This window comes from Microtus pennsylvanicus, chromosome 8 (genome assembly GCF_037038515.1).
Source record: "Microtus pennsylvanicus isolate mMicPen1 chromosome 8, mMicPen1.hap1, whole genome shotgun sequence".
NCBI classification, from domain to species: Eukaryota; Metazoa; Chordata; class Mammalia; order Rodentia; family Cricetidae; genus Microtus; species Microtus pennsylvanicus.
In genome coordinates, this window is record NC_134586.1 from 31,468,786 (window position 1) to 31,482,963 (window position 14,178).

General features: G+C 50.7%; 2 protein-coding genes and 1 non-coding gene across 5 annotated transcripts in view; 2 read left to right on the top strand and 1 right to left on the bottom strand.

Annotated features, from left to right (window-relative positions):
• Positions 1-1,097: 1,097 nt before the first annotated feature.
• On the top strand, positions 1,098-4,907 carry Rpl32 (ribosomal protein L32). 3 transcript variants are annotated; one of them, XM_075983092.1, is made up of 4 exons: positions 1,098-1,230; positions 2,004-2,104; positions 3,297-3,478; positions 4,712-4,907. In XM_075983092.1, the coding sequence occupies exons 2-4, from the start codon at positions 2,009-2,011 to the stop codon at positions 4,839-4,841; spliced, it is 408 nt and encodes a 135-aa protein (XP_075839207.1). In that variant the 5' UTR covers positions 1,098-1,230; positions 2,004-2,008; the 3' UTR covers positions 4,842-4,907. The 3 variants fall into 3 exon arrangements, with proteins under 3 accessions (XP_075839207.1, XP_075839209.1, XP_075839208.1); XM_075983094.1 differs by lacking the exon at positions 1,098-1,230 and adding an exon at positions 1,239-1,313; XM_075983093.1 differs by lacking the exon at positions 1,098-1,230 and adding an exon at positions 1,752-1,874.
• Positions 1,796-1,935, top strand: LOC142856616 (small nucleolar RNA SNORA7). Its single transcript, XR_012911664.1, has one exon. It is a non-coding gene; the product is annotated as a small nucleolar RNA SNORA7 (small nucleolar RNA).
• A 1,293-nt stretch (positions 4,908-6,200) lies between the features above and the next one.
• Cand2 (cullin associated and neddylation dissociated 2 (putative)) overlaps positions 6,201-14,178 on the bottom strand; it is a 29,552-nt gene continuing 21,574 nt past the window's right edge. Inside the window, exons 12-15 of the mRNA XM_075983091.1 lie at positions 12,716-12,885; positions 10,749-10,913; positions 9,319-9,426; positions 6,201-7,253 (exon numbers count right to left, since the gene is read on the bottom strand). Coding sequence (XP_075839206.1) covers positions 7,026-7,253; positions 9,319-9,426; positions 10,749-10,913; positions 12,716-12,885 — 671 coding nt within the window. The 3' untranslated portion in view covers positions 6,201-7,025. The remainder of the gene's footprint in view (positions 7,254-9,318; positions 9,427-10,748; positions 10,914-12,715; positions 12,886-14,178) is intronic.

Below are 14,178 nucleotides of genomic sequence, written 5' to 3' on the forward strand. Positions count from 1 at the left end.
GCAGTTCTTACAGAAGAGGGCACTAGATCCCCTGGGATTGGAGTTACACGTTTATGAGGCAACATGTAGGCACTGGGAACTGAACCCGTGTCCTCTGCAAGAGCAGTCAGTGCTCTTAACCACTGAACCATCTCTCCAGCCCTTGGTTTGCTTTTCTATCCTCCTAAAATTAGATTTTTCACAGTGATCTGAAAAACAAAAACTAAGCAAAATAGACCAGGAACAATTTTAAAGCAAGGCAGCTGAATGGTTGGAGGCATGGATCTTGGAGCCACGTCTCCCAGAATCACTTCTCCTGCATAACAAACGAAGGAAAGACCGGAGTCTCCGAAGGAAAGACCGGAGTCTCCGCGTACAGCCGTGGCAAGGACATACGCTGCCGTGGAGGGCTAGCTATCAGAGCTTCATTTTAGATGTAAAGTTGGCCCTCCCTAGCCGAAGTCCCGCAGGTGCCTTCACAGTTCAACCAACTGAAGAATGAGAATAATTGAAAGTAAAACCGCATCTGTATTAAATACACAGACTCTGTGTGTGTGTGTGTGTGTGTGTGTGTGTGTGTGTACCTCTGGCTGGCCTGGAACTCCCAAGGTGTTGAATTAAAAGAGATCGGCCTGCCTCTGCCTCCCAGGTGCTTCTCTTGTCATTATTTCCTAAGCAATATATCAATCTAGCACTTATTAATACATTTCCCTAGGTACGTACCATAATGAGAGATAATTTAAAACATATGAAAGATGCGGGCAGGCTCCGTAGCACTTCACAGTCCAGAAGTTTGAGCATTTATATATTCTGAGGTCTTAGGTTGCTCAACCAGCCCCTGGGGAACCCGTCAAAGAAGTATCTGCTTGCGACCTCCTAGCCACTAAGAGGCGCACTCCAAAGTAAACATATTAAAAACCGAGTGAGCTGCCACTTCGGGCGGAAGTAGGTGCTCACCACGCAGGTCTTATCTCAGAAAGAATTCCACATTTCTTAAGTAGTCCCAAGAGAAAGGTACATTTTTAGTTCATTCCAAGATGTTAATGTCTACTACAGAACTCTAGTACATTGGTTTGCTTTGTCCAGCATTACTTCTGAGAGACATCTTAGGGTCCTTTGGCGAACCCAGAGCCGGAAGTGCCTCACTTTTCCCTTCCAGGACCTGAGGCTCCTTCCCATCACCCCTTGCGCGTCACCGCCCCTTCCTTCTTCCTCGGCGCTACCTGTGAGGTGGCTGCCATCTCCTTTGCGGTGAGTCTGCATCGCCGGCCATCCGCCCGTCTGTGGACTCGGCACGGCCCGGTCGGCGGGAGGAGAGGCCTTAGCATCGCTAGGTGGGGCAGCCTCGGCGTCGGACTCGGCGCTGGCGCCGCAGAGGCGAGCGCGCACGGGCCGGGCCTACTGGCCGCTCGCGCTGCTACGGAGTCCGCCTAGGGCCAGGCAGCAGCGGGGACCGGTTTGCGCCATGCGGCCGGTGGACTTGGGGTGCCGCACGCCGTTTCCCCGCCGCTCTCCGGCCTCCGAGGTGCCAGGGAGCAGAGATGACGGCTGAGCGTGTTTTCGCTGGGTATTTAGTACGTGCCTGACCAAGCAGGCTGTGGAGGGAACAGAGAAGGAACCTTTCTGTTGGCGCCCCGAGGCGATCCGGGAGGGACGCACTGGTGGTGTGTAGGAAGGGTGGTCTAGCTTAACGACCGCTTGGTTGTGGGGCTTTAGTGGGGTGGGATTTGCTGCCCCTTGCCCACCAGAGTGGCTTGCTGTAGGTGATAGGTCAGCTGCTGCCATTCATTGAGGCCAAAGTGACTGAGGTGACCCCGACCTCTTGAGATCGCGTCTGGAGAGTGACTAGTATTCTGCCAGCTTCGGAAACAGGAGGGAGAACAAGCCTAGCAGAGGTACCCATTCCATTCCCAGTTGGCTCAGTAGCTGGTGATTGGAAGACACTCTGCAACATCACTCCGGCCTTGGACAAGCAGCTCTCCCTCCCTGGTTCTTCGATAACGTGGATCTGCCTCTTCTTATAGGCATCATGGCTGCCCTCCGGCCTCTGGTGAAGCCCAAGATCGTCAAAAAGAGGACCAAGAAGTTCATCCGGCACCAGTCAGACCGATATGTCAAGATTAAGGTATGTGTGCGTTCTGTGGGGAAAAAGAGTGCGGAGGTTAAGTTTTAAGCACACATTTCTGGTGTCGCCTGTTCTGGGCAGTCTATTGATTAAAGTTGCTTTTAAAATGACATTTTTCCTGTGTGTGACGGTCCGGGGATTGTCTCCTTTCCATCATGTGATCGGATTTGGGTTTTCGGCTTGGCAGCAGGCACTTCTGAACCATCTCTGCACCTGACTTTTTTTTTTAAGATATATTTGTCTATGTATATATTTTATGCGAATGGGTGTTTGCCTGCATATCAGATGGCAGTGCTGGGAATTGAACCCAGGACCTCTGGAAGAGCAGTCAGTGTCTTTTTTTTTCTTGTAAACCTTTTAATTGCATTGTTCTTTTTCCTCATGTGTGCCTATGTCAGGGTGTCAGGTCCTCTGGAACTGGAGTTGCAGGCAGTTATGAACTGCCATGTGGGTGCTGGTAATTGAACCTGGGTCCTCTGGAAGGTCAGCCAGTGCTCTTAATTGCTGAGCCATCTCTCCAGCCCCATATCTATCTTATTTTATGAGGCAGGACATCTCACTGGGCCCAGGGGTCGCCAGTCGCTGGCTGGATGGGCTCACACAGCCGACGCTTACCTGATGCGTCTGTCTTAGGCAGGGCCCCGCCTTTTTTTTTCTTTGAAACAATCACAAAAGGAAAGCTCTGCTGAATTCCGGTCTGAGTGCTAGGGGTGAAGAGCAGGGCTTCATGCATGCCAGACAAAGTTGTACCAACTGAGTCACACCCTCAGCCTTTGGTGTGTGTGTTTTGTGGGGAAGAAAACTTGGGTCTTTAGAAGAGTGTGCAGTCATTGTACTGCACACAGTCCTGTCCTATTTTGACCCGTGTGTGTCTGAGTTTGGCTGAGCCACAGCCTTGGGAGCTTTTAGGGTTTTTTGTTAAAAGTGTGTAAAGAAGCGCACGCCTTTAATCCCAGCACTGAGGAGGCAGAGGCAGGTGGATCTCTGTGTTCAAGTCCAGCCTGGTTTAAAGAGCGAGTTCCAGGACAGCCAGGCTACACAGAGACCCCATGCATGTTAAAGTGTATAAAGAAGTAGGAAGGCAATGTTACCAAGTGTGCCCTCTGTATGGCATGTCCCCTTTGAATTTAGCCCCCTTCTGCCAAGTAAGAGCTGGCAGTTCGCAGAGACTAACTTGCCTGTGTGTCTTCAGCGAAACTGGCGGAAACCCAGAGGTATTGACAACAGGGTGCGGAGAAGATTCAAGGGCCAGATCCTGATGCCCAACATTGGTTATGGGAGCAACAAGAAAACCAAGCACATGCTGCCTAGCGGCTTCCGGAAGTTTCTAGTCCACAACGTCAAGGAGCTGGAGGTGCTGCTGATGTGCAACAAGTGAGTTGGGCTCTGGCCTGGGTAGGAGTGCGCCTGCCTTCCGAGAGGCCCGTGGAGGCACTGGAGTGGGCATGCTCTTTGTGGGAGCTTAGAGGATGCTCGTTAGGGAGTCCAAATGTTGCCTTGGTTGAGAGTGGGGCATGTGTGCTCAGGTTTGAGACCTGAGACAAGAGAAGAGGGAGGGGCTCCCTTGATGCAGTGGGTGTTCCGCATGCTTTATGGTCCTGTCTGGAACCCAGCTGTAGTGGTGTGAGATGAGGGAGGAGTCTAGCCTTGCTTGGCTCTGCTGTGATAAGGGCATTTGCACAGTGATGCAGGTATGTTGGAGCTGAGAAAAGGACCGACCATAGAGATATGCAGACAATAAGGATCTGTTCTCTGAGGTGGTTGGAAGGCAGATGAAGGGAATCAGCATTTGGAGTTGTGTACAGAAGGCAGGTTGGTGGCAGTGTTCTGTCTCGGTGGGTGCAGCTGTTGGTGCTGCATTTCCTGTGGATACACCTCATCTGCCTGAGAGCAGCTTGGCATTGTTTATCAAAGCCAGCAGGTGCACCTGCTCACTGCATACTCCGGGCATTTCCCCGTGTAAATGAGAAGGGGAAGTTGAAAGGCAGTTGCAATAGAAAAACCCACTGAAAACAAAGTTTCTGGATGGTAGAGTCATGGTGGGTGTGTGCTGCTTATGGTTATGGATGCAAGAAGCAAGGTACATGGGCTTCATGATCAAAGGGGTAATTGGCTCTGTCCCCCCAGATACAACCTCCAGTGTTGTATCTCTGCGAAGTGAGGGGTCTATCTGGACTCAGGGTTTGCTGTCCAGCTGCCTGTCTGGGATTTCGTGGTCACCTCCATTACTGGGAATGTGCTCATCAGGACAGTTTGTGGGCACTCTGGGGTAACACAGGCAGGGTTTATTGCTCACTCTACTTGAACCTGTGTTCCTCCCAGTGGTTGCAATGGAAGCCTTTGGGCTCCTGGTGGAAGAATTGTGGGTTAGTCGCGCAGGTGTGGGGAAGAACCGCAGGCTGGTGAGGATCCAGCTTCCCCTCAGGACCAGTTAAGTCTTGTCACTGCCATAGACCATGGCAGAAGCCTTGGTGCCTTCAGGGCTCATTGAGCCATTTGCCAGGGCCTCTCTGCCTGGCGGAGGAGTGGGGGGCAAGGGGCAGGTCACTGTCTCCCTGGTGACCTTTTCTGGTGTGCTCCCTGCTCACTGGCATGCTTCTCTTTCAGGTCTTACTGTGCTGAGATTGCTCACAATGTTTCCTCCAAGAACCGAAAAGCCATCGTGGAAAGAGCAGCGCAGCTGGCCATCAGAGTCACCAATCCCAACGCCAGGCTGCGCAGCGAAGAGAATGAGTAAATGGCTTGCGTGCACGTTTTATTTGTGTTTAAATAAAACCACAAAAACTGCCGACTTGGTATTTTCTGCCTGTTTGGAGATTGGTCTTTCCTTCTTAGTCCCCGGTGGGACCTCCAATTTGTGCACAGTCAAGCGGGGCTCAGGAAATCCCATACTAGCCTTGGTTGCTCAAAGATGGTGTGAGGAATAGGGGAAAGGGCTTGGCAAGCTGTGGGTCTGCGACATTTGGGAATTCAGAGCCAATGAAACTGTGGAGTGAGGAGTCTGGGGGCCGACCCCCCCTCTGCTCTCACCATCCCAGTTGTTAGCATGTCCTAAGATGTGATTGAGGAAGCTTTGTGGAACAGGGCTCCTCACTCGGGATTGACAGCCAAAGTGATTGAGAATTCATGAAACTGGCAGGTGTATTTCTGCCACATGAGACGCTGGAGAGGGGCAGTCACGGGGTAATCTGGTTTTGATTTAAGGTGATGTTCCATAACACAGTGTCTCCAGTCCTCCACTGTTAAGGGGTGTGGCAAGGGACACAGAAATGCATTGTAGCCTCTCTTCTGTCACCTTTAGAAAGGCTGCTCTAGATTAGACCCTGTCCACTGAAAATGCCTTACAACTCCTTTGAGAGCCCAGTGTACTAGCAGCTCTATTAATCCCCACAAACAGCTGTGGCGTGAACTGGTTGTTTTAAGGACTTTTCCCCGTGCTGTAGTCTGGGTTGAGCCTAAGGTAGTGTGCATGGCAGACAAGTGCTCCACCATTGAGCTGGTTTTTTGTTTTGGTTTTTCGAGACGGTTTCTCTGTAGCTTTGGAGCCTGTCCTGGAACTAGCTCTTGTAGACCAGGCTGGCCTTGCCTAGAGATCTGCCAGTTTCTGCCTGGGATTAAAGGCGTGTACCACCACCACCCAGCTCCATTGAGATATTTTAATCTGCTTTGCCTGCCTGGATGTCTGTTCCCTGAGATGACTTCAGATCCCTTGGGACAGGAGTTATTGCCATGGGGACTGGGGATTGAACCTAGGTCCTATGGAAGGGTTCTTCCTGTGACAGCCATTTCTTCTGACTGTAGCTTTTACACATGGTCTTACTAACTTGCTCATTATGACCTTGAGCTTGGAATCCTGCCTCAGCCTCCTAAACAGCTGGTGTAATGGGTCTGGAGCATTTGCTCTTGCATTTTCAGGACCAAGTCAGCCTGGAAACTATTGAAACAGAAATAATCATGAGGAAGCAGGGCATGGTGGTCCATACCAGAGGCAGGTGGGTTTCTTGTGAGTTTGAGGCCAGCCTGGTCTATGAAGTGGGTTCCAGGATGCCTAGGGCTGTTGCATAGGGAAACCCTGTCTCAAAAAAAAAATCATGTGAGAATTTTACATCTGTTCTTTAATTCAAATCACAAAACTTGGCCTCAGCTGGTAGTGGCACACACCTTTAATCCCAGGCAGAAGCTGGCGGATCTCTAGGCCAGCTTGATTACAGAGTGAGTTCCACAACAGCCTGGGTTACACAGAAATGCTGCCCTGGGGGTGGGGTGGGGGGTGTTAGGGGTGGTTCTGGCCTGTCAGGCTCGAATTTTCAGTACAAATACTACACACCCAGGAAGAACACAAACCATTACACACCTTAGTTGGTGAGGTGAGAGGTGTTTCAAACAGTGGGCCCAAGCCTGTCTAGTGATCACGCCATCTTCCCTGGAAATAATTTTTTTTTTTTTTTTGAGACAGGGTTTCTCTGTGGCTTTGGAGCCTGTCCTGGAACTAGCTCTGTAGACCAGGCTGGTCTCGAACTCACAGAGATCCGCCTGCCTCTGCCTCCCGAGTGCTGGGATTAAAGGCGTGCGCCACCACTGCCCAGCGAAACAATTCTTACTAACTAGAAATGAGGCATTCTGAGTTTCTCGGGCCCATTGCCTGGCTCTACACAGCCCTGTGCTTGGCCAGGGTGCTAATTTCTGGCATTTGGAGTCCAAAGTGAAGTAGGAAGCCAACCCCTACAGTCGGATGCTCGCCTCTGAACTGGGGGGTGGAGTGCAGTGTAAAAGTGGTGGAGCATCACCCCAGCGTGAGTGACTGTCCTGAGTTAGTGGGCCCAGCTCTGGCACTGGGCCCTAGAAGGCACTGAGGCTGGCTGGGAAGGACAAGAGAGGCCGAGGCCCTTGGGGTGGGAGGGGAGGTTGGTGGTGGGGACAGCTAGCTGAGCTCCATAGAATCCATGCTGGGGCCAGAGGCTGAGTCTTTCTGGATGCTCTCGAAGAGGGTAGTGAGCTCTGGGTTGGATCGAATCTGGGTAGAGAAGTCAGCCATACTGGGGCTCTTCCGGACCTCGGGGTTGGTCAGCAGGGCAGCCACTGCCCGCATTGCTGAGCGCTTCAACTCGTCCTGCTTCTCCAGCTCCTGCTTCACAGAACCAGCCTTGACCTGCAGAGGGAGACAGCGTCCTCACTGAGCCATTGGAAACACACAGGTTTCAGGTTAATGAAGGCCTGATTTCAGTCTGATTGACACAGATTTCATCTTTATCTGCTAATGTGTTACATGAAAAAAATCACAACTTTGGGGCTGGATATGTGGCTTTGTTGACAGAGTGCTTTACCTGGCATGCACAAAGCTCCAGGTTTGATGAAAAAGGGACCTGTCCCTGCACCACATAAATCTGGTTAGTGGTACACAGCAGGTAAGCCCAACAGTGGGGGCACGGGCTGGAGGAACAAGTCAGGTCATCTTTGGCTCTATGTTGAGCTCAAGGCCAGCCTGGGCTACAGGAGTGTCTGTGTTTTGTCTCCCCTCTTCGTCTCTTGTCCTTTCCCCTTCCTCTGCCTTCCCCTTCCCCACCCGCACAAAGAAAATGAAAAATAGCCGGGCGGTGGTGGCACATGATTTTATATTTATTTATTATATACACAATATTCTGTGTGTATGTCTACAGGCCAGAAGAGGGCACCAGACCTCACTACAGAGTGCTGTAAGCCACCATGTGGTTGCCGGGAATTGAACCCAGGACCTTTGGAAGAGCAGGCAATCCTCTTAACCACTGAGCCATCTCTCCAGCCCGTGGCACATAATTTTAATCCCAGCACTCGGGAGGCAGAGGCAGGCGGATCTCTGTGAGTTCGAGGCCAGCCTGGTCTACAGAGCTAGTTCCAGAACAGGCTCTAAAGCTACAGAGAAACTCTTTCTCGAAAAACCAAAACAAAGAAAGAAAGAAAGAAAGAAAGAAAGAAAGAAAGAAAGAAAGAAAGAAAGAAAGAAAGAAAGAAAAGAAAATGATAAAAATAACAAAAATAACGGGCCTGGTGGCACAGGCCTGTAGTCCCAGCTACATGGAAGACAAGAGTGGAGGAAGGAATCGCTTTGAGGTCTACCTACGGATCATAGTTTTTTTTGATTGTTGTTTTTTTTAAAAAAAAAAAATCATTTATTTGTTATGTATACAACATTCTGTCTGTGTGTATGCCTGCAGGCCAGAAGAGGGCACCAGACCTCATTACAGATGGTTGTGAGTCACCATGTGGTTGCCAGGAATTAAACTCAGGACCTTTGGAAGAGCAGACAATGCTCTTAACCACTGAGCCATCTCTCCAGCCCCCCCCCCTTTTTCAGATTTTAATTTGTTTTTTGTTTTTTAAGGAAAACAAAACCACTACTCTTGAGTTTCTTCTTAAAACTGAAATTCTTGGCCCTCTTCCTGGCTAAATCTTATTCTTTCAAAACTCAAAGGGTGGGGTTAGGGAGATGGTTCAGTTGGCAGAGTAGTTGCTGTACAAGCTAGAGGACCTGAGTTCAGATCCCACATAGGAGCTGATGCAAGCAGATCCCTGCAGCTCATGGACACCCAGAAGCTCAGCAAGAGACCCTGTCTCAAAAGACAAAAACAAAATGCTGGGTGTGGTAGCAAACACCTTTAATCCAGCGCTTGGGAGGCGGAGAAGGTGGATCTCGAGTTCTAGGCCATGGTCTACATGGTTCCAGGACAGCCAGGGTTACAAAGTGAAACCACATGAAAAAAAAATGTGGCAAGATCAAGGAAGACAACTGAAGTCAACCTCTGACCTCTAGACATACAACTCCTAGAAACAAGTCACACACACACCCAAGTTCTTATTTGGACCCTGAATGTGCCAGGATGTTACCAACATTACAACTTTCCACGACACCTTCACCCCAGATTCCCCTCAAGACCCGAGATACTCCCTATAAGGAATGGCTCTGCCCTGGAGCAGCCAGCCAATCAATCAAATCAATGGATCATTCACAGGGGTCAGGCCCAGCTCCCCAGCTGGGATCATGTGCAGCCAGCACCCAGGAGGTTTTAACGAAGGACTCTGAGCCTGTGAAGCTGTCTAGCCCTTGATAACAGGAGAACATTCTTGAGCCTCAGGGGTGATGGAAGCAGTAGCATACCACTTCAGTACGCATGGCACAGTGAGTAGGGACTAGACCTGCCAGGCACTTCAGGGCCCAGGCAGGGTGGGGCAAGGCATACCTTGGCAGTACAGGTGGCTCTGAGTGGCTCGATGAGCCGGTCCACCCTCTGCAGGACTGGTGCAGGACAGAGGGTGGCCAGCCGGGCCAGCATGATGAAGGTCAGCATCTGCCCAAGGAAGCAGAAGGAACTCTTAGTGAGATAGACTCCAGACCCAAGGGAAGAGCAGGCTTGCACCCCACAAACCCACAACTAAGTCCTTCCAGGGCCCTGCTCAAGACTCCCACTCTTTGGGTCTTAGAAGATATAAATGGTGCTGGGCGATGGTGGCGCACGCCTTTAATCCCAGCACTCGGGAGGCAGAGGCAGGCGGATCTCTGTGAGTTCAAGGCCAGCCTGGTCTACAAGAGCTAGTTCCAGGACAGGCTCCAAAGCCACAGAGAAACCCTGTCTTGAAAAACAAAAACAACAAAAAAAAAGATATAAATGGTGATGCTGAATCTTGCCAGTCACTCTTAGCCATGTGAGGATGACTGAATAACAAAAGACACAGGGAGGGGCAGTTCCCATGCTCACAAGCCTCTGGCATGGACCACGGCAGCTCCTCAGCTCCCACTGACACTAGCTTGGATGTGCTGCATTTAGATACAGCTCGAGTGTGCATCACAAAAGCCTGTGTGCTGGAAGCTCGATCCCCAGCACAGCAATGCTGAGAGGAGTTCAGCAGTGGCTACGTTACTGGAGATGGTACTGTTGGAAGGCGTTAATTTGGGTCTCAGAGGACCTGGGTTCTCACGAAAGTGAATGATAAAATGAGCATCCTCATGCCCGACTCAGTTGCCTGCCCTGTGACATCACCAGAGTCAAGCAGATCCAATACCAGGCTCTGAGCCTCCTTTTCTTAAGAAGACCCAGTCACAGCTTATTTCTTCTCTATAGTAACAGAGAACAGTCAGCTGTGGTGGTGCACACCTCTGATCCCAGAACTCCGGAGGCAGAGGCAGGGGGATCTCTGAGTCCAAGGCCAACCTGATGTACAGAGCGAGTTTCAGGACAGCCAGGGCTACACAGTGAAATCCTTTCTTGGAAAACAACAACAACAACAACAAAAACCCACAAAAAAAACAAACTAAGTAATAAAAACCAGAAAACAGACTAGTCCAATGGAAATCTGGGAATTTACCTAGCATTAAGGATTGTTTTCAAAAGGAACAACCATTTTTCATGTAAAATTCCTTAATTTTTAAATGTTGGTAACAACTGAAACGATACAAAGCAAAAATGGCATAAGCCATTTCAATACTAGCAGATTTGGATCTAGTGTACCCAGAGTGCACACCCTGAGAAACATCTACAACCTGGTTCCTTGTTCTTGACAGGAAGTGGTGTTCTCATGGGGTGCCAGCAGGAGGGACAAACAGGCAGGGGCCCAATGGTGCCTGGCTCCCCTTGCTCTGAGCTGGGCCTGCATCTAGAAGGGCACAACTTACTCGAATGTCATAGTGGTCCTTCAGCCCATCTTCCACGTGGTTCAGGAACTCGCAGATGTCCAGCTGGCCCAGGCAGCTCTCCAGCAGCGAGTACATGCACTCGAAGGCTGCCTTCCTCACGTCCAGTCCGTCATCCACCGTATGCTTAAAGGGCCCCATCTCCACCTGTAGCAAGGAAGGACACAGAGGTTTTGGGGGTGCAAAGCCCCTTTCCTAATTTCTGCAACTCACCCCACCTGCTCAGCATTGTGTCTTGGCCCCAAGTCATGCCTCACGCTAGCGAGTTTCAGGAATCAGCTCAGCTTGTAGCATCCCTTCTCCCAAAGGCCATACCCCTGAGCAGGCAGTCAGGTCCTGTGGGGTGTGCATGTGTGTGTAGACTGTTGGGACCAATTGGAGTCCTGGCCTTCAGCTGCTCTTCCCTGTCTAGAGCCTTCTAATGGAAGTTACTAAAAGCTGTGCTTTGCCTAGATGATCAGAGGATGGGATTTTCACCTGTTGGCCATTGACTGCAGGGTATTTAAGCCTCCATGGTGCTATTAAAGAGGAGCTTTTGGTACCAGTGTTTGAAGGTCTGTGTGTCGGTCTGTCTCTGTGTGTGTACTCTCAACCTCCAGCCCTTTGCCCCAAGCTCACGAACTGGGTTCTAGCGCATAGAGCGCAGACAGGGGCCACGGTGTGCGGCATAGGACCTCAAGTACACTGAGCACATGTTCTGCAACTGAGCTGCAACTTTTGCCTGACAGATGACATCTTACTCGAGTCCTAAGGATGTCTTAGGAAGGTCTGGGGATAAGGCTTGCCTAGCACACAAAGACCCAGGTTTGATCCCCAGCACTGAGTAAACAGAACATGATGGCACACGTCTGGAACTCAGCACTCAGGAGGTGGAAGCAGGAGGAGCAGAAGTGCAGGGCCATTCTCTGCCTAGGCTACATAAGACTCTGTCTCCAGAACATAGTGAAAACCTTAGGAAGAAGATGCTGTTAACAATCCCACTCAACAGACATGGAAACTAGGTTCAGAGAGGTAACCGATGTCCTCAAAGACACACAGCTGGTGAATCAGAACCAGACTCAAAGAACCAAGTCCTCTGAAGATTTAACCAGGAGATCTGGCTTCTGACAGTAAAGTTTCTGCCTTAAACCCCACTGAAATGCCCTTCTTATAGAAACTTTCTCCAACCCCTCTCGAGAGCACTGCTTCCTTCTCAGCCCTCCACAGTGTGCTGTGGGATGACTTGGCTGTCAATCACCTCAACTCCCTACCCCTTTAGCTCTCTCCACCAGTCTGGCCCTTCTAACCCCCTCTCTACTGGAGGCCAAGCTGAGCACCATGGTGGCAGAAGCCAACTACAGGGTAGCTGTCTGAGTCCTGGAACTTGAGACTCTGGTGGATTGACAACAGTTGCTGACATTACAACCCAATAATCCTACATGCTTGACACCTGAGGTTCAGGAGCTTGGGTTTGGTTAGATTGTGGATTTCAGAACGTTTGCTCATTCAAAGAGACACCCTGGAGAAGGGACCTGAATCTAAACACACACTCTATCTATTTATGTCTAATAAGCCCCTCTTCGTATGCCTGAAGACAGTTTCAGATAATATTTGTAGGGTGCCTACACTTTAATTAGAACCTGTCACAGGATGTCACGGGAGGCAGCACATTTGGGGACTAGGATGCTCATGCTGACCATGCCCCACTAAGCACCAGAGCTTGCGCCAAGTGCTTCGGGCACATTCCTGTGGTACAGGCATGGTGGTTGTCCTCACTTAGCTCCAGAGGAAACTGATGCTCGGGGGGCACTGGGTTGCCCTGTCTAGGTCACAGCTGGGGAGTCATGTGACCCTGACGCCTGTGTGAGCTTCACTCCTAGAACTCAGTGAACCTTGACAGCGAGGCACAGGAGACTCAAGGGACAGCAAACAAGGGGCTAGGTCATGCCAGGTGTCCACGGGCCCTGTACCTCTCGGATGAGGTCCCGGCGGATCTTAGTCTCCTGGTAGAGAAGGGGTAGGATGTCATCCAAGAGGTCCCGGACTAGTGATGGTTTATTGTGCACGGCCGAGTTGAAGAAGGTGAGTGTGGCCCGGCGCACGTTCAGGTCTGGGTCCTGTAGGCTTTCCATGAACTCTGCTGCAGAGGGACAAAGAAGGACATAGAAGCAGGACACAAAGCCACCTCCATGCTATACCTGGTGACCCAGGCACCGTGAGTTGTGCAGGCTGGAGGGCAGTCACGTCCTGGACATCTACCTAAGCCAGACACACAGCCACCCTCACAGGACACATTTGAATGCGTGGCTTCCCCTTAGCAGGATTTTTAGGAATGAGATGGCAGCAGCTTCGGAACACAGGGCTGAGGCTGGCACAGAAGGACGGTTTGTTTTGAGACAGGTCCTCACTGGATAGTTCCAGTTCCATCATCTTCCTGCCTTGGCCTCTGAGTGCAGATGACAAGTGAGCGCCACCTAGAGGACAGGATCTGAAGTGCTAAACTGACGTGGCTACAGGAGCTTACCTGGACTCCAGCCTCCTCTGACTAGGTCTTTTGGAGAGGTTTAATTTGGGAATTTGGACGATGTTTTACTTATTTGGGATAGTATGGATAGTATGGATGGAACCCAGGACCCTGGCACATGCTGAGCACACGTGCTACATCCTCATCCAGAAAAACAGGAATACAGAAACGTGATAGTCTCCACTGCAGCCACGTGACCCGAGAGAAAATCACCAGCCACGTGGGCAGGCATGCTGCTGTCATGGGACCCCTGATGTATCCCAATGGGAGGAACTTTAATTCCAGGGGATCCAATGCCCTCTTCTGATCTCCACAGGCACCAGGCACACACATGGTGCACAGATATGTACAAGTGAAACACTACACATAAAACAAATCAATCTTACACAGACACACACACACAGACACACACACACACAGACACACACACACACAGACACACACACACACACAGACACACACACACACAGACACACACACACACAGACACACACACACACACACACACACACCAACTAATAAAAATCAAAACAAAACAAACCATAATCAGGCAAAACAGAGACACCACTGGTGGCCTCTGGCCATGCAACCACAGCACCTCACCAAGGCTGGCATCCAGGTCAGGCCATGAGATGATTGAGACAAGGATACATTCTCTACTCAAGAGGTCATGCCATTGGCCCTTTGGTCTGCCACAGCACCCCATTTTATAGTTGAGATTGAAACGGCCTGCCCACATAAGTCAGTATTCACAGCCAACGCTGGGGAATTCATCTCCCTCTACATTCCGTGGAGCTGACTCTGGGTGAGGAGGGCTGGGATGCTGCTGTGCCCCCTGAGAAGGTGCAAGCACTGGGCTTTGAAGGCAAGAAATCTGGTCCTGCAGGAGGTTCCAAGGGAGGGCCTGAC